At 42.9% G+C, this 19332-nt stretch overlaps 2 protein-coding genes across 5 annotated transcripts in view; one reads left to right on the forward strand and one right to left on the reverse strand.

The window, feature by feature from the left end:
- LOC131202054 (uroplakin-3b-like) overlaps nucleotides 1–5524 on the reverse strand; it is a 36270-nt gene extending 30746 nt beyond the window's left edge. For both annotated transcript variants that reach the window (XM_058190578.1, XM_058190577.1), the window contains exon 1: nucleotides 5337–5524. In XM_058190578.1, coding sequence (XP_058046561.1) covers nucleotides 5337–5349 — 13 coding nt within the window. In that variant the 5' untranslated portion in view covers nucleotides 5350–5524. The remainder of the gene's footprint in view (nucleotides 1–5336) is intronic.
- A 112-nt stretch (nucleotides 5525–5636) lies between these two features.
- The window catches only part of KIAA0930 (KIAA0930 ortholog), a 93235-nt gene continuing 79539 nt past the window's right edge, over nucleotides 5637–19332 (forward strand). For 2 of the 3 annotated variants that reach the window (XM_058189776.1, XM_058189777.1), the window contains exon 1: nucleotides 5641–5968. In XM_058189776.1, the coding sequence (XP_058045759.1) occupies nucleotides 5836–5968 (133 nt within the window). In that variant the 5' untranslated portion in view covers nucleotides 5641–5835. Of the gene's footprint in view, nucleotides 5969–19332 lie in introns of all 3 variants that reach the window. The other variant, XM_058189778.1, reaches the window with a different exon arrangement.

A 19332-nucleotide genomic window follows, 5' to 3' on the forward strand; every position in this document is an offset into this window, starting at 1 on the left:
TGCTTTGCTAAGATCCTGGTGGACATTCTCATTGTTTGCATGCTTGATAAATTAAAACCAAGAAGGAAGCAAAAGAGACTCTCATAAACATTGTTCCATAAAATCAGGAAATGGATCTGAACTTTCAATATCTGAATAGAATAGAGTAGACTAGACTTGTCGTGTCCCACTCCTCCGCTGACGGCTGGGTCGGGGAAGTCCGTATCAAGCGTGCCTCTGCAGCTCTGCCAAAGTCCTATCAGAGTTCTCAAGGCAGGCAGGAGACCAGGAAGTGACTTCAGCAATCCAAGTTAGACTTTGCCTGACTCAGAGAATGCCAGAAAGCAGATCCTTTATATAGGCCATGGGGTGTGGCTCCATGACTCAGCACTTATCCAGGCCTGCCCCTCCCTTCCTTTTGCTGACATCGCCTCTCAACTCTCCGGAAGCGTGGGTCTATCCATTGCATCGTTTTGTCTCCAGCTGTTGGTAATCTCAGCTCGTGGCTGGCTTCAGGCGCACATGCTATCGGAGGGAGGTTTGTTTGTTCGGCCTGTCCGGGCATGGTGCCAGGGCTGGGGGCTGGAGGCATGCCAGGACATTCTTCAGCACTATCAGCATCTGGCAGGAGATAAGAGGGGCCCGGCTGCGGCAGGGGGAGCGAGCGAGACACAAGAAGACTAGACTAGACTAGACTAGATTAGAATAGAATAGAACAGATTTTTTTATTGGCCAAATGTGACTGGACACACAAAGAATTTGTCTTGGTGCATAAGCTCTCAGAGTACATAAAAGAATATCTGCAGGAAGAGATTTAACCAAATGTACTTTTTCTTCCAGCAAGAACAGGCTTTGTTCACCAGGAATGAAATCTTCCCGGTTTTCTCTTTTCCAGACATCGATCGCTTGCACACACTTCTGCATATGTGCAGAAGCTTCTGCACATGCGCAGATTGTCAATTATGATGTCTGGGCGGGTGGGCCGAGCCTCCCGCCGCTTTTACTACCGGTTCTATAGAACCGGACAGAACCGGGAGCAACCCACCACTGGTAGGACTGCATTTTTCTTTATGTCAACAAAACGATAAAAGTGATAGTAGAATAGCCTTTATTGTCACTGTATGTTAGAAAATTGTTATTGCCCAACTGGTTGGTCAGGAAATATATAAACCAACATTGTGGGTTTGTAGCTAAAAGTATTATGTAGCTTTAAAAACTTTGTTGCATCATCATGCATCCTGATTGGCTGAGCTCTGTAGCCAATGTACTTAAGGAAAGCTGAATTATGGTTTGTGTGGACACTACACCATTTTTACCTGCTGATATGCTGTAACTCTATATTTGATCTCTATGCATGATCATTGCTTGATCATGGCTATTTATTGCTTCTTTAATATCTATTGACTGTTTCTATATTGAACTTTGTTCCTGAATGAAACTAAAGATCCGTTTTATTGTATTTTTTTTACAACTGGTAAGAAGACTTTATATTTGAAAAATATCCCTGGACTGATCTTTATTTATTTATTTATTTATTTATTTTTGTCACAACAATATATGTAAGCATCATACAAAAAGATTATATAGTATATAAACATATACATGAGTAAATATTAGAAGGTATAAGCATATATATATATATAGGAAGAAGAAAAGAAAAACAATAGGACAGGAACGGTAGGCACGTTTGTGCGCTTATGCACGCCCCTTATGGTCCTCTTAGGAATGGGGTGAGGTCAATAGTAGAAAGTTTTTGGTTAAAGCTTTTGGGATTTTGGGAAGAGACCACAGAGTCAGGTAGAGTATTCCAAGCACTGATGATTCTGTTACAGAAGTCATATTTTCTGCAATCTAGATTAAAGCGGTCGACATTAAGTTTAAATCCATTGGTTGCTCTTGTATTATTGCAATTCAAGCTGAAGTAGTCTTTAACAGGAAGGACATTTTCTAAGCCTAGGATTTCAAGTCTGGTGGGATAAGGTATTTTATTGTTTTCAGAGGAATGGAGAACTCTTCTTGTAAAATATTTCTGGACACGTTCAATTGTATTGATGTCAGAGATGTGGTGAGGGTTCCAAACAGGCGAGCTCTATTCTATAATTGGTCTAGCAAATGTTTTATATGCTCTGTTTAGTAGTGTAGTGTTTTTGGAAAAGAAGCTACACAAGATTAGGTTTACAACTCTTAGAGCCTTTTTTGCTATGTAGTTGCAGTGGGCTTTTATCTCACTTTATATGTGTATGACTTGGATTGTTTTTGGACTATAATTTTGCTTTTTCCCTAAAAGAAAAATATTATCAAACCACAGTTTGTTTGTGTGTTAACTGTTATTGTCCACAATCATTCTCAGTCATTTTCGTGCGTAAACTCAAAGGGTACTCTGCTCAATAACCCTCAACATCGGTTGTGAGACAAGACTATCCTTAACACTATAAATCATCATAATATGGGGTGTTTCACCAAGTACCAAAGCAGGCCAAATTTGATAGCATGACAAAGTGTGGGTAACTCTTCAATTTGTAAAGCTCCTCTACATTTTCTTAAATTCTGTCACTTCAAAAAGACCATTTTGACCTTTCCACATATGAGGAAGCGTCAACCCATCTCAGTCTCTTGTGACATGTCCCTTTGGGTGTGCATTGTGGAGGTCCATAAGGGAGCTCTGTTGGGGGAGCAGAGATATATTTAATATTCCTATTTGCTCAGTCTCCCAAAAATCAGAATGTCCTTGTTTCTGCCTTCAAACCCAAACTCCAGTTGTAAAAGACTATTCCTTAGGAATAAAAGATAAAGGTTCCCCTGTCCAGTCATGTCCAACTCTAGGGGGCGGTGCTCATCTTTGTTTCTTAGCTGAGTGTTGTCTGAAGATGATTCCATGGTCATGTAGCCAATGCACCAATGGTCTACTATGGAACACTGTTACCTTCCCACCAAAGTGGTACCTATTTATCTGCTTGCATTTGCATGCTTTCGAACTTCTCACTAAGCAGGAGCTGGGGCAGGCAACTGGAGCTCACTCTGTCATGCAGTACTCGGGTCTCGAACCCGGGCTATGAGTTTTCCAGCTGACAAGTTCAGCATCTTTAACTGCGGAGCCATTGCACCCCCTTCCTTAGGATTATCAGGAATTAATCTGCTTCTTGAAGAAGGTGAAATAAAAGCTCACAATATTTATCAGGTCCCCAACACGGGTCTTAAAATGAAAGGCATCTCCTAATTCTGTGGTTTTGGGTTTTGTTTTTTTTTTGCTTGTTCTAAAATCAAACTTCAGCTGTTTGATTACCCACCCTACAATTTAGTAGATTTATTTATTTAACAGTTTTAGGCACACACATATACACACCAGAGGTGGGTTTCAGCAGGTTCTGACCAGTTCTGGAGAACTGGTAGTGGAAATTTTGAGTAGTTCAGAGAACCGGTAGTAAAAATTCTGACTGGCCCCGCCCCCATCTATTCTCTGCCTTCCAAGTTCCAGCTGATTGGGAGGAAAAGGGGATTTTGCAGTTTCCTTCCCCTGCCACGCCCACCAAGCCAGGCCATGCCTACCAAGCCAGACCCACAGAACCAGTAGTAAAAAAAATTGAAATCCACCACTGATACACACCCACCCGTTTCACTCTCTAGTGTCTCTGGGCAGTTTGTAGCTAAAAAAAAACACCATACAAAAACTACAATACATCAGTAGAACGGGAGCCAGATAAAAACAAAAATAGAATAAACTAAAAACAAAAAAAAAAGTCTTCAAAGGTATTAGCCGCTCCCAGCATTGCATCACTCTTCAAGCCTCAGGCAAATTGGTACAGCCAGGTCTCCATATCCTTCGGAAATTGAAGGTTTGGGGCCTGTGTCACCTGTGGGAGGAAAAATATTCCAGAGGATGGGAACAATAGTAGAGAAGGCTCTCTTCTTAGGCCTCAACAACTGAAATTCTTTGATTTGGGCCTGTATGATGTCTTCCTTACTCGATTGGATAGGACAGGTTGATGCAATTGGGGGTAAGGCAGTTCCTCTGATCATGAAGTCCTCCAGCTGGTGAGAGGATCTGTCGTGCAAACCCAGATTTTAAAGGTACATGAATCACTAATCTGCAAGTCCTGAGAGATCCTGCTTCCAGCGGAGCATTTGTGGAGGAGGCCCTTAGTTTCAAAGCTGGGCCCACGGGAGCAATGGCCTATTTATCATTTATGATATGGATTTACAGAGCCGTCCTCATGGAAATCCATGCCATATTGTGATGCAGGTGGACTTGTATAATCCTGGGTTTAGCGTGATGCAATTTAACCACCGTGATAAAAGCAAAGGCGTTTGCGAATCAAGTGCCTTCGGTTTTTAAATGCGATATCTTACAAAGCATGATTTTGCCCGCCAAAGTGTCTTTATCTTCCACTAAAACCTTTGGACCAAGGATCTCCAACCTTGGCAACTTTAACCCTGGGGGACTTCAACTCCCAGAATTCCCCAGCCAGCAAAGGTGGCTGGGGAATTCTGGGAGGTGAAGTCCCCCAGGGTTAAAGTTGCCAAGGTTGGAGAACCCTGCTTTGGATGATTTCGGTACTTTGCTTTTGGACCAAAATCAACCCTGCAATGCAACCGGTTCGGGGCATTTCTACTTGTCCCTGGAAGACATAAAAAGGACCATCATAATAATTTAGGCATTGGCATGAGGTTCAAAAGAGAGTTTATTTATTTTTATTTATTTGTCAATCATATATAAGATAACAGGTAAAAGTATAAACATAATTTGGATACATGAAAAGAGTAAGTAAAAAAGGAATATTAGGACAGGGACGGTAGGCACGCAGGTGCACTTATGCACGTTCCTTACAGACCTCTTAGGAATGGGGTGAGGTCAACAGTAGACAGTTTAAGCTTAAAGTTTTGGGGAAGAAACTATAGAGTCAGGTAGTGCATTCCAGGCGTTGACCACTCTGTTGCTGAAGTCATATTTTCTGCAATCGAGTTTGGAGCGGTTTACCTTGAGTCTGTATCTATTATTTGCTCGTGTATTGTTGTGGTTGAAGCTGAAGTAGTCATTGACAGGTAGGAGGACATTGTGGTAGATAATTTGAAGTACTATGCTGAGGTTAGACTGAAGTCGGCGTAGTTGCAATAGTAGTAATAATAATAATATTGTAATAATATAATATTACATAAATTATTATTATTATTAATAATAATAATATATTAATAATAATTATAATCATTATAATATATAATTATAGATAATAATAATAATAATAATAATAATAATAATAATAATAATAATAATAATAATAATAATAATAATATATGTATATTATAATAATAATAGTAAGAAGTCGGTTGCAATTCCCACCAGTGCCCATTCCCTTCCTTACCTTTTCTCCACATCAGCCCAAGTGGCTGGTGCTAGGGAGCCACCGGCCTGCGGCCACGGTGGTGGATCACGCCCTCCTCCGACTGCAGGAATAGACGGCCGGACGCTCGCAGGGCTTTCCCGCGGTTTCTCCGCCTCGGCTGCAGCAGCAACAGCAGCGGGCGGCTTGGAGGTCCGGGAATGGGTGACGTCAGGGGTCCAGCCCGTGCTTCAGCCACGCCCCCTCCTCTCTTCGCGGCCCCCCATTGGCTGCGACGCGCCGAGCTAGCGGGTGGCAGGAAACGTTCTAAAAGGCGAGCGCCGCCAGCTGCAGATCAGCTGCTGCTGCTGCGGAGGCGGAAGCGGCGCCGGCCAGCGGGGAAGCCTCTCTCTCTCTCTCTGGGAAGGGAGGCGAGGCGAGCGGGCCTCCGCAGTAGCTCTAGTCCCCACGCCGGGGCAGGGGAGGGGCAATCCGGCCCGAGCGCTTGAGATGCCCGACGCTGCTGGCGGGCGCTGCTGGCATGGCCTCCTTCGCGGCTGCCGGGCAGCAGGACGGCGACAGCGGGGAGCTGGACCGCTCCCTTCAGCAGATGCTGCGGGCCATAGTGGAGGAGAGGACCCGCGTTAGCCTCCGCCACGAGATCAGTGGGCTCGGTGAGTGGCCGGTGGGCCATGCCAAAGAGGGAAAGCAGCAACAGCAGCAGCCGCCGGTGGTGGGTGGGTGGGTGGGGGCGAAGAGGCAACCCGGAGACGTCCCTGGTTAGAGAAAGTCGCAGCCTTTGCTTTTGCCTGCAGAAATGCAGACGCTCCGGGGCGCCGCCACCGCTTTCTCTGCGCTGATCCTCCTTTTTCGGAAGCCCTCTTCACATGCTCAGGGGCTCGGTTCTCACCCCCCCCCCATAACCTGTGAAGTGCTGGAGGCCTTTAAGGTGGGAGCCCGCCTTGCACAGCAACTGTCCCTTTGTAGCTTTTCTGCTTCAGTGCAAAAGGATTTCCTTAAAGCAAGGGTCTCCAACCTTGGCAACTTTAAGCCTGGAGGACTACAACTCCCAGAAGTCCCCAGCCAGCAAAGCTGGCTGGGTTCTGGGAGTTGAAGTCCGCCAGGTTTAAAGTTGCCAAGCTTGGGGACCTCTGCGTTAAAGAACCTGGGGGGGAAAAAATTCTGCCTCTCCACTCTTGTTAAAGGAACAGGTCTCCTCTTGGTCTGAAATAATATAGGGTCTCCTGCGGGTTGGGCTAGAAGACCTCCGATGGTCCCTTCCCTCTTTATTCTGATGATGGATTGATGGATGATTCAGGCGTGCGAGCTGCCCAGTTGTATCTGGCTTTAGTTTCCAAAGTGCCCATCATTGTGGCCATGCAAAAAAAGAAAGAAACAAACACTGGCCACTAGTTGCTGAATTAGGGTGACGGAACTGCTACCAGGAGCTCCGTTCTGTTAAAAGTGCTTAAGAAAAAGGAAGAGAGATCCTTTCATAAATAAAGTAAAACCTTTATTTTTGCATGCAGGTTCTGAAATGTGGGAGATAACAATTGTTATAGTAGATATAACCTAGGGTAGTAGTACTGTATAGATACAGTAGGCCTAATAATTTCCCTATATGAGAAGCGTCTCTACTTCCTGCTAGAATAGATCCACTTAGTAAGACGAAATCTGTGAGTGACTCATATTCTTTTGAGGAAAACAAAGTTTATCTCATCTTTCCTGGCTTAATTTCCGAAGAGGGTGAGCAGGAGGGGGCCAAGGTGAATAGGGCCTCTGGTGGCTCAAACTGCTAAGACAGTCTGTTATTAACAGCAGCTGCTTGCAATTACTGCAGTTTCAAGTCCCACCAGGCCCAAGGTTGACTCAGCCTTCCATCCTTTATAAGGTTTGAGGACCCAGATTGTTGGGGGCAATAAAAGTTGACTTTGTATATAATATACAAATGGATGAAGACTATTGCTTAACATAGTGTAAGCCGCCCTGAGTCTTCGGAGAAGAGCGGGATATAAATGCAAATAAAAAAAATTGCACTTTAGTTTTATTTTTGGGGCCATCCTGCCTTGCCTCGCATAGTAGGGTATCAAAGGTGTGTCTCTGCTACTTTGCTGGGCTGGAGAAAAGAGGGAAGAGATGAGGAAACTCATTTTAATGTTCTCTGGGTTGGGAAGTACTGCTGGATCTTGTTGCAACTGAAATCCTCCGAGAGGTTTTATTTATTTAGGGGGAAAACTCTTCCGTATTTCGGTGTGTTTTCTTCCTGCCTTATTTCTAACACAGGCCATAATATAACATATTTCTTGTGACCAGAGCAGGCAAAAAACAGGATATGGGAATTTTCCCTCACTGATGTCCCCATCATAGAGAAATCCAACGCTTTGCCATCTGTAGCGTTGACATTATTTCTCTGAGGGGAAAACGGACAAAGCTGGATCTTTATGCAGGGAGAATAAAGCTTGATGTATGCTCCAGTTTCTAGAATGCAGTGTGAACAATTAAATCCCCTCCTAGACAGAAAAAAGGCCTTTGTATTCCTCAAGTTGGAATCTGTTGTTGTTGTTGTTTTCATGTTGGATTAACACCTGTTGCACATTCTGGAATTCTGTATCATTCAAAGAACTAACATAATCCAGTCTCCAATATCCTCTAAAGAAATTAGCTAAAGCACCTTACTTCCTCTAAAGAAATTGGCTAAAGCATCTTACCGATGTCTTCTTTACAGCGTACTTCTGCAAGCAAATTGCATGGCCATAGTATTTGTTGGATTGGCATCTAATAAGTGTATTAATGTGTATTTCCCATTCTGGGGAATCCTGGTTTACTGGGAGACTTCTCAGCAAAAGATGGGAAGTGATGAATGAGCTTCTCTGTAAGATGGTTTGCCAGATTCCTTCCCCCCCCCCCCCATATGGGAAGATGGTTTGCCAGATTCCCCCCCCCCCTCACACAGAGGGAAGCTGCTCCAGTTACTAGGACTGTGATGGCGAACCTATGGCATGTGTGCCACAGGTGGCATGTGTAGCCATATCGGTGAGCATGCGAGCTGAGCGCTGATTTTTGGGCGTTCTGGGCCCACCAGAAGTAGGGAAACAGGCTGTTTCCTGTCTCCGTAGGGCCTGAGATAATAGGGAAGGTCCGTTTTTCTCTTTCACCTGGCTCCAGAGCCTCTTTAGGAGTCTGGGGAGGGCAAAAACGGCCTTCCCTACCACCCCGGAGGTCCTCCAAGTGCCAGAAATGGCCCGTTTGACAACTTTCTGGTGGGATTGGATGTTTTCAGCCTCCGGAGACTCCTAGAGAGGCCCTGGAGTCAGGTGAGAGAAAAAAAGGGTCCACCTGGCCATCGTGTGCCAGGACCAGGGCGGGAGGGGGGGGTTCACGTGCGCATGTGTGTGGGTGGGGTGCATAGAATTATGGGTGTTGGCATGCATGTGCGCGACACCCCCCCCTCCCTGGCACGCGATGGCAAAAAGGTTAGCCATCACTGTACTAGGAGTCATTAGGAAACAACAAATACATTATTCTCGGGGTGTCAAATTGGTGGCTTGAGGGCCGGATTCATCACGTACAGGCCACGCCAACTCCAGCTCCACGAAGGCAGAAAAATGTGGCGATACGTCACGTGACATCAACGTGATGTGGCAAGTTTGACGCCCGATGATCTATTCTGATTGCTTGATTGATATTTATTATTATCCTGTCTTTTTATAAATAACTTGAGGCCGTGAAGATACCTAATACTCTTTATTATACCCATTATTTCTTTGTCGATAAATATAAATTTAACATACTCGTTCCTCCTCTTATTTTCCTCACAACCTTGTGAGGTGGGTTGGGCTGGGAAGAGAGAATGAGTGTGACAGTGTTCTGTCCCCCCTCGCCTCCGTCCGAGCGATGGCTTAATTAGCCGGCACTATCAGCTCTGGCAGCAAACTAGCGAGCGTCTGCCAAGTGACTCTGTTATCTCCCTTGATGCCGATGAGTCACCCAGGAACAAACAGTACTTCAGCTCTAGTTAAGCAGTTGATTTGCCTGCTACGAAGAGGCATAGCAGCCCTCGCTGGTTTTATATCCTGTGGGGTGTGGCTCCATGACTCAGCACTTCCTTGGCCTGCCCCACCCCTGCTTCTGTTGTTCCCGCCTCTCCTGCCTACGAAACCTAGGGTCCAGCCAGGCCTGATGGCCATCATCTGGGTCTGGAGGCATGGCCTGGGGGGGGGAAGAGTCAGGGGATGGAGGCCTCGTTATCTCCTCCACCTGGCCTGCCTCTGGCTCCTGGAGCTGAGCCAGGGAAGCCGGTGCTCCCGAGGTAAGTCCTGACGGCCCTTCCCCCTCACTTTCCAAGTCACTTTCTGGCAGAAAGCCCAGCTTGGGGGGCGCAGACGCAACAGACAGGCTCAAGGTCACCCACCCCGCTTCCATGCTTAAGATGGGACTAGAGCACACATCTCTAGATTTCTAGCCTGGTGCCTTCATCACTAGGCCAAACTGGTTCTGAGTGATCCCAGCAGCCCTGTATTAAGAGCAGGTGCCTGATTTCCCAGAATCCTTTGTGCCATGCAGAGGGTTTTGTAGTGTGGACAGATTGTAGAAACAGTTCAACCATTGGTGTAGAAGACATTCCCTGAAGACTGAATACCACTCTATAGAGCAGGGGTCTCCAACCTTGGCAACTTTAAGCCTGGAGGACTTCAACTCCCAGAATTCCCCAGGCAGCTTTTACCACCTTTAAAGCGCTCCATGGCATAGGACCCGGATATCTACGGGACCGCCTTCTGTTACCATATGCCTCCCGCCAACCGGTGCGCTCCCATAAAGAGGGTCTCCTCAGGGTGCCGTCAGCCAAACAATGCCGGCTGGCGACCCCCAGGGGGAGAGCCTTCTCTGTGGGGGCACCTACCCTCTGGAATGAGCTTCCTCCTCGACTCAGTCAACTTCCTGATCTCCGGGCCTTTTGCTGCGAGCTGAAGACGTATTTATTCTTTCGAGCAGGACTGGCATAACACGGGTTTTAAATTGGATTTTAAATGTGGTTTTATATTATGTTTTATATAGTTTTAATTTGGCCAATGTTGAATAAGTTTTTTAAATGGGTTTTATTGTATATTGTATTGTATTTTTATCTGGCTGTTAACCGCCCTGAGTCCTTCGGGAGAAGGGCGGTATAAAAATTAAATTATTATTATTATTATTATTATTATTATTATTATTATTATTATTATTATTATTATTATTATTATTATTATTATTATTATTATTATTATTAGCCTTAAAGTTGTCATGGTTGGAGACCCCTGCTCTAGAGCTGTGTTTGCAACTTTAAGAAGTATGGACTTCAACTCCCAGAATTCCCCAGAATTGAATTCCACCTATCTTAAAGTTGCCAAGGTGGAGAAATTTTTTTGGGGGTGGGGGGAAGGAAATCACAATTTGCAGCTGCTTTCTTCCAATATTTTTGACTTACTTAGATGAGGAACTACCTCTCGCAAATGCCCATGGCTTGTTATTGTCTGATTGAAGCTCAGCTAAGACAGACTAGAGGTCGTCTGTGGTCTTTGAGGTCATGGTTGGTCTTCCCATTTGCCTGCTGTATGTTGCCGGTGCCTGCTATATGTTGCCTGATGACCATTCTCCTCCTTCCTGGAAAGATCTCAAGATTGTCTCCTTGCTGGCAGTCTTGGCTGTGCCTTAGAAGTTGCATGATCATGCCATGATTCATTCTCCTTTTGTTCCCTTTCCACCCTCCCTTGAAGTGGTGCCCTCCCTGCTCTGAATCGGTGACTTCATTGCATTTGTCAAGATCTCCTAAGTGCATTATGGGAACAGCCTTTTGTGTTTTATGCACTGCTATTAAAAAAAGATTCCCCTGTGCTTTTTTTTTTTTTCTAACAGTGGCTCTGTTAGAAACCTGGAGGAAAATCTGCAGCCCAATTCATTACGTTTGAACTACAATGCAAACTTGGCTGCCAAAGAAATCAGTCAGAGAAACCAGTAGGTTTAATATGCAGTACAGATCTCTGGCAAAAGAATTCAAACTACATCTTCATTCCTCTAGTTTTCCAGTGCAAGAATATTGGAATCTCTCGAGCATAAAAAGTATGCACTTTTTCTTTAATTAACTCTCTTGAATACGGTACTCTTCAGGGAACTCACAAGTTGAAAAACAGCTTAATTCGACGGCATTCAATTTATAAGAGCCATCTTAATATTCCAAATGTGATGGTTATAATATAATTGTTGTGGGTCGGGCAGCCTTAAAAATTTTACAATTATACATAAAATACAATGCCATTAGGCGAGAAGGAGAAAGCAAGGAGAACCAAAGAAGTGTGATGAAAAGAAGGCATAGCCATTTTTTTATTTTTATTTTTGCTGATTCTTGGAACAATTTTTCCACTTTAGTGTTTGTGAAGCTACTGTAGGTAAAATACAAGGGCGAGACATTGTTTTACAGTTCAAAAATAGCCTTGGAATGTTTTAAGTTAGTGTTTCTTAACCTTGGCTGCTTTACGATGTGTGGACTTCAACTCTCAAAATTCCCCAGAGTTGAAGTCCACACATCTTAAAGGTGGAGAAACCTTAAACTATTAAGAGCCGAAACTCTACAACTCCTACTGTGGATTATAAATTGAAAGAATTAAATGAATCATTATTCCACTGTAAACAACATCAAGATTTTGCAGTACTGCTGATAGATTTGCTAATCTGGTTGCTTTGATTGGTGATAAATGGATATACATTTGACTAATCTACATATAGGGACGCGGTGGCTCAGGGGCTAGGACGTTGAGCTTGTTGATCGAAAGGTCGGCAGTTCAACAGTTCGAATCCCTAGTGCTGCCGTATAATGGGGTAAGCTCCCGTTACTTGTCCCAGCTTCTGCCAACCTAGCAGTTTCGAAAGCACGTAAAAATGCAAGTAGAAAAAAATAGGGACCACCTTTGGTGGGAAGGTAACAGCGTTCCATGCGCCTTTGGCGTTGAGTCATGCTGGCCACATGACCATGGAGACGTCTTCAGACAGCGCTGGCTCTTTGGCTTTGAAACGGAGATGAGCACCGCCCCCTAGAGTCAGGAACAACTAGCACGTATGTGCGAGGGGAACCTTTACCTTTAATCTACATATGATTATCAAGCAGATATGGAAAGTACTGGTGATAGGATATTCCTTACAGTAGTAAAAGAAAATCAGTAAAGTTTACTGTTAACTTTTTAGTGATGGCTTTTTATAGAAAAAGATGCACAATATTGCTTCCAAAAGGAAGGATACTAAGACTCTAAAATAGGGGCTGCCACAAAGAAGAGGGAGTCAAGCTATTCTCCAAAGCACCTGCAGGCAGGACAAGAAGCAATGGGTGGAAACTAATCAAGGAGAGGAGCAACTTAGAAGTAAGGAAAAATTTCCTGACAGCAAGAACAATTAGTCAGTGGGACAACTTGCCTGCAGAAGTTGTGAATGCTCCAACACTGGAAGTTTTTAAGAAGAGATTGGATAATCATCTGTCTGAAGTGGTGTAGGGTTTCCTTAGTTTCCTGATTAGATTCCACCCATTGCTTCTTGTTCTACCCACAGGTGTTTCGGAGAATAACTTGACTCCTTCTTCTTTGTGGCAGCCCCTGAGATTTTGGAACACTGCTATCATGTCTCCCCTAGTCCTTCTTTTCATTAAACTAGACATACCCAGTTCCTGCAACCATTCTTCATATGTTTTAGCCTCCAGTCCCCTAATCATCTTTGTTGCTCTTCTCTGCACTCTTTCTAGAGTCTCAGCATCTTTTTTACATCGTGGCAACCAAAACTGGATGCAGTATTCCAAGTGTGGCCTTACTAAGGCATTATAAAGTGGTATTAACACTTCATGTGATCTTGATTCTATTCCTGTTTATGCAAACCAGAACTGTGTTGTCTTTTTGGCAGCTGCTGCACACTGCTGGCTCCTATTTAAATGGTTGTCCACTAGGACTCCAAGATCCCTCTAACAGTTATTACTATTGAGCAAGGTACCACATATACGGTACCTTGCATTTTGGGTTTTTTGCCTAAATGTAGAACCTTTCATTTTTCACTGTTGAATTTTATTTTGTTAGATAGCGCCCAATGTCAAGATCCTTCTGTATCTTGAGCCTATCTTCTGGAGTGTTGGCTATTCCTGCCAGCTTGGTGTCATCTGCAAATTTGATGAGTTCCCCATCTATCCCCTCGTCCCAAATCATTGATGAAGATGTTGAAGAGTATTGGGCCTAAAACAGAGCCTTGGGGTACTCCACTGCATACTTTCCTCAGTGATGAGTTGCTTCTTCTTTGGTGGCCAACTTTTGGACAATCATCACATCCATGGATACAAATGTCCAGATATTTCCTGTAGATAGCAAAAAGCTAATTCCTATAGAAGTTTTTTCCCCCACTCTTCCTTGCAAAATTCTTCTAATTCAGAAATAATTCTAGGGGTCAGTGTGTTACACTCCATATTTGAGCTCTCCCACAAATTTTTAGTCATATTTATGCCTGGGGATTGTGAAACCCATTATAAAACCTTTGTTGGTATATCCTGCAAATACTTCATGGTTGATTAGATCATCTTACAGATCATTGCCTTGGCGGAGTATTCAATCTGTAAAATCTGTATTTGCTTCAGTAGTGCCATGTTTTATGTGTGTAGCAGTGGAGGGTTTCAATTTTATTTTTACTACTGGTTCTGTGGGCGTGGCTTAGTGGGTGTGGCATGGCTTGGTGGGTGTGGCAGGGGAACGATACTGTAAAATCTCCATTCCCTCCCCAATCCAGGGGAAGGATACTGCAAAATCTACATTCCCTCCCAATCAGCTGGGACTCGGGAGGCAGAGAATAGATGGGGGTGGGGCCAGTCAGAATTTTTACTACCCGTTCTCTGAACTACTCAAAATTTACGCTACTGGTTCTCCAGAACTGCTCAGAACCTGCTGAAACCCACCTCTGATGTGTAGGTCTCTACCTATTCTTTCTCCTCAAGGTCTAAACAGACATATATGTTATTGGTGTGTATCTGTTCCTTACATGTGTGTTTGTATGTACAGGTGTAATGGGAATCACAGGGTGGGCTATGGGCCCCATGATTAGGAGACAGAATGTCTTTGAATGAAACAGCCCAATATTTCTCAATCTCAGCAACGTTAAGATAAGTGTTGGAGATGGGTGGACTTCAACTCTCAGAATTCTTCAGTCAACATGCAATCTGGAAATTCTGGGAGTTGAAGTTCACCCATCAAAGTTGCCAAGATTGAAAAACTCCGGGACACTCGGTAGCATCCCAAATCACTTCCGGCCCCATAGAGATACAAGGGAGGAGGCAGGATTTTTCTGGATTTATTTTCCTTTGCAATCCTGGTCTGACCTTGGCTTATTTTCAATTTTCTGTTTTTCATTAGTTTGTCCCATCCTAGCCGTTTTAATCCTGAATCCCTTTTCATAATTGATTTCCAACATTACATTGGGTTGGAAAGGAGAAAAATGGAAAGTTTTTTTTCCCCCCCTCCTAGCCTCCAAATAGCGAACGATCACAGGAAGTCCTTGACTTACAACCGTTCGTTTAATGACTGTTCAAAGTTACAACCGCACTGAAAAATGTGGACTTACGACCACTTTTCACACTTATGACCGTTGCAGCATCCCCGCGGTCACATGATCAAAATTCAGCTGCTTGACAACTGACTCATATTTATGGCGGTTGCAGTGTCCCAGGATCATGTGATCATCTTTTGCGGCCACCTTGCAAGCAAAGTCAACGGGGAAGCCGGATTCACGTAACAACCGTGTTACGAACTTAATAATTACAGTGATTCATTTAACAACTGTGACTAGAAAAGTCATAAAATGGGGCAAATTTCACTTAACAAATGTTTCACTTAGCAACAGAAGTTTTGGGCTCAATTGTGGTCCTAAGTCGAAGACTACCTGTATATTGGATCACCTGCTGTTTCTCTTTATTAATAATACCTGCAACTTTAATCAACCCATTCTGGTTGTATTTAAATATTTTGGGGGTTTTTTTTTGCCCCTGGCAAAAATTATTATCCTCTCAATTTGCATAATCTTTTAAAAGGTCCTGAATAATTATTGCTAGAAAGAGGAGAAGTTTATATCCTGGAAGATTTACAGCTTTTTCCCAAAGGATTTGTCATTGAATATGTAACTGTAAAAATAAAGCCAACATTAATCCTACTATATAGATATTAGAAGATTCAGTTTAGTATAAAAGATATATGTTGTTCTAGTGTAGTAATATATAACATTCATATTTTACCCTCTGATTTGATCTTTAATTTTCTTTGAAAGTACTGGATTTTTTTTTTTTCATATTAAGATTGGCCAAATGCATTTTACTGCCTGAAATAAAGAATCCAAGTATTTTGGGAAAGGAATATTAGAATTAAATTAAGAAATGCTGCTATTAGATAATTCCCTGTAATTTGATGCATTTTACAATTGTCTACTACCTTCAGTTTTAATATATCATTCAAGCAATTTTATGTTCATTAACATAAACATCCCAGAAGTAATAATTAATATTGACATAAACTTTTTTCTTATCTATTAAGTTTTAAAATTATCAAACCAATAATCTTTGGTTAAGAATATAAATAACACTATACCCAATAATATACTGTAACATATCCTCACATCCTGGACATAAACTGTTTCAACTCCTACCCTCAAAACGACGCTATAGAGCACTGCACACCAGAACAACTAGACACAAGAACAGTTTTTTCCTGAACGCCATCACTCTGCTAAACAAATAATTCCCTCAACACTGTCAAACTATTTACTAAATCTGCACTACTATTAATCTTCTCATCGTTCCCACCACCAATCTCTTTCCACTTATGACTGTAGCTTTGTTGCTGGTAATTCTTATGACTTATATTGATATATTGACCATCATTTGTGTTGTAAATGTTGTACCTTGATGAATAGAATAGAATAGAATAGAATTTTTTATTGGCCAAGTGTGATTGGACACACAAGGAATTTGTCTTGGTGCATATGCTCTCAGTGTACATAAAAGAAAAGATACGTTCATCAAGGTACAACATTTACAACACAATTGATGATCATTATATCAATATAAATCATAAGGATGTACCGTATATACTCGAATATAAGCCGATCCGAGTATAAGCCGAGGTCCCCAATTTTACCCCAAAAACTGGGGTAAACTGGGGACTCGAGTATAAGCCGAGGGTGGGAAATGAGGCACCTACCGGTTGGGGAAACCCTCCCTCCCTCAGCTGAGAAGGCTGGCGGCTCCCCCGCCCCGCCCTCTCACTGCACCGGCAGGGCTTCAGTCCGGTAAAATGTGAAAAAAAGAAAAAAAAAACTCGAGTATAAGCCGTATATACTCGAGTATAAGCCGAGGGGCTTAAAAAAAAAAAACTCGAGTATAAGCCGTATAGACCCGAGTATAAGCCGAGGGGACGTTTTTCAGCACAAAAAATGTGCTGAAAAACTCGGCTTATACTCGAGTATATACGGTATGTATCTTTTCTTTTATGTACACTGAGAGCATATGCACCAAGACCCTTGTATGTCCAATCACACTTGGCCAATAAAAAATTCTATTCTATTCTATTTTATTCTATTACTTGTACTTAAAATATAGTGAAAATATTTAAAAAAAGAAACCCAGAAGGAGAGAATTTTCTGAACAGGGCACAAAAAAACGTTTCCAGATTTCTACAATGATGCTGCCATTTTTAATCCACAAGACTTAGAACATCTGGTTGATTGCATATAACTCCAGTCAGACTGGGGTGCAATATGCATTGTCCAGAGTGAATAGGCCTTAAAACTGTGGTTTGTTTTGGGGGCGGAGCCCATTCTGGTCAGGATCTCTCCTCTTTTGGGATGTGGATGTCCACCAGCAGACATTACTCATGCATTTGGGAAGGTTAAAAAAAAAATCAAATTTCTGCTGGAAATCCTTGTAGATTATATATAGGCTGCATTGTTCAAATTTGAACGCGCTTCTGCATGTTCCCTTAAAAAAGGGCCTCTGGTGGCTCAGCAGACTAATGCAGTCTGCTTGCAATTACTGCAAGTCCAAGTCCCACCAGGCCCAAGGTTGACTCAGCCTTCCATCCTTTGTAAGATAGGTAAAATGAGGACCCAGATTGTTGGGGGCAATAAGTAATTGTATATAATATACAAATGGATGAAGACTATTGCTTAACATAGTGTAAGCCACCCTGAGTCTTCGGAGAAGGGCGGGATATAAATTCAAAATAAAAAAAATAAAAAAATAAAAAACATTTTTTCCCTTCTGGATTGATATCTGTCAATATCTGTATCTAATCTAATCTCGATTTACGATCACAATTGAGCCCAACAATTCTGTTGTTAAGTCATACATTTGTTAAGTCAGTTTTGCCTCCTTTTACGGCCTTCCTAGCCACAGTTGTTAAGTGAATCGCCACCGTTATTAAATAAGTAACACGGTAGCTAAGTGAATTTGGCTTCCCCGTTGACTTTGCTTGTCAGAAGGTCCCAAAAGACGATCACGTGACCCTGGGGCACTGCAACCGTCATAAATATGAGTCAGTTGCCAAGGCGCCAGATTTTGATCACATGACCATGGGGATGCTACAAAAGTGTTAACTGTGAAAAATGGTCATAAGTCACTTTTGTCAGTGCTGTTGTAATTTGAACGGTCACAGTTCTGACCTAGGCTTCCCCAAAAAGCACGAAGCAGAATCCTGTTCCCGACAAAACCCCTTTTATTAAACAAACAGTGAATTCCTCTCATTCATCTTCAGCAAAATCTTTCAAGGGAGAATTTACAGTCACAGACCTTTATCTGGTTTGGGGAGCTGCCAGGCCGATATCTTCAAAACTTGGCAAAGAGTCTCGGGAGAGTCACAAACCAATTAGGCGAACTAATCGTCTCCTGCAAACTCCACTCCCCTTTCGCTCCTCTTTTATTCCTTCTGGGAGGGGCCATTCATCGTCCACCTGTGGCATTACTCCCAAGTCGACCCTTGTTCTTTAGCTGTTTCCTTCGTCTGGCAGCTCTGCGGATGAGCACACTGGGAACAGGCTCCAGCTGTTCGTCTGCCTCACTGGTGTCTGACTCTGAAGGCAGCTGATAACTGGCATACGGCCCTGGCCCCCTCTCTGCGTCCGATGCAGAGCCCACATCAGAGCCTTCCCCAGACTCCAGGACTGGCCCATGTTCCTCCCCAAACACCTCACTGTCCGAATCTGCTTCTAGCTCCACTGGCAGGCCACAACAGTCACTAAATGAATTATTGTAAGTTGTGGATTACCTGTATCTCTTATTTCTATCTTTGCCGAGCAACAGACAGACATTTTGAGGCATCAGGCTAGGACCGGGGAACTAGCCCGACTTTAGGCATAAAACCAGTTGTGTGATCTAGAGCAAGTTACTTTCTCTCAGACCCAGAAAAGAAACAGTGGGCAAACCATTTCTGAAAAAACCTTGCCAAGAAAACTGCAGGGATTGGTCCAGGCCGTCTCTGAGAACTGGACATGTATATTACAGTATTAACGGTGTTTTTTTGAAATATTAATGTTAACGAACATGATATTGCTTAAATGATATATTTAAAGCTGAGTGTTTAATACAAAATGCATTAAGTATCGTTGCTGTGTAATGAAGGTTTATAAAGCATAACACGTAATACTAAGGCCTCCACTTTATTGTTATTTGTTTTTGTTCATGCATATTACGAAAAAAAGAAAGCAGAAAGTAAAAGAGGAAAATAAACTGCCTGAAAAATTATATCAGAGTTTAGTTTCCATGAGGGTTGCAATTACAGGTTGAATCTTCTTGAAAACCAATTTATCTGTGTGGTCTGTTGCAGACCTGTAACAAGGAGTAGTGGCATTTGTAGTTTGCTCTCTTTACTTATTGCTTATTCTTCTTTTTTTAAAACAACAACAACAACCAACCTCCTGTGGTAGTAGCTAAAAGTCTTTGGGTGTTTTATAATAACCCTTATTGCAATGACAGTAAGTTGTAGTTGAAATATTCTGGCCTGGA

Source organism: Ahaetulla prasina, chromosome 7, assembly GCF_028640845.1.
Source record: "Ahaetulla prasina isolate Xishuangbanna chromosome 7, ASM2864084v1, whole genome shotgun sequence".
Classification (NCBI taxonomy): domain Eukaryota; kingdom Metazoa; phylum Chordata; class Lepidosauria; order Squamata; family Colubridae; genus Ahaetulla; species Ahaetulla prasina.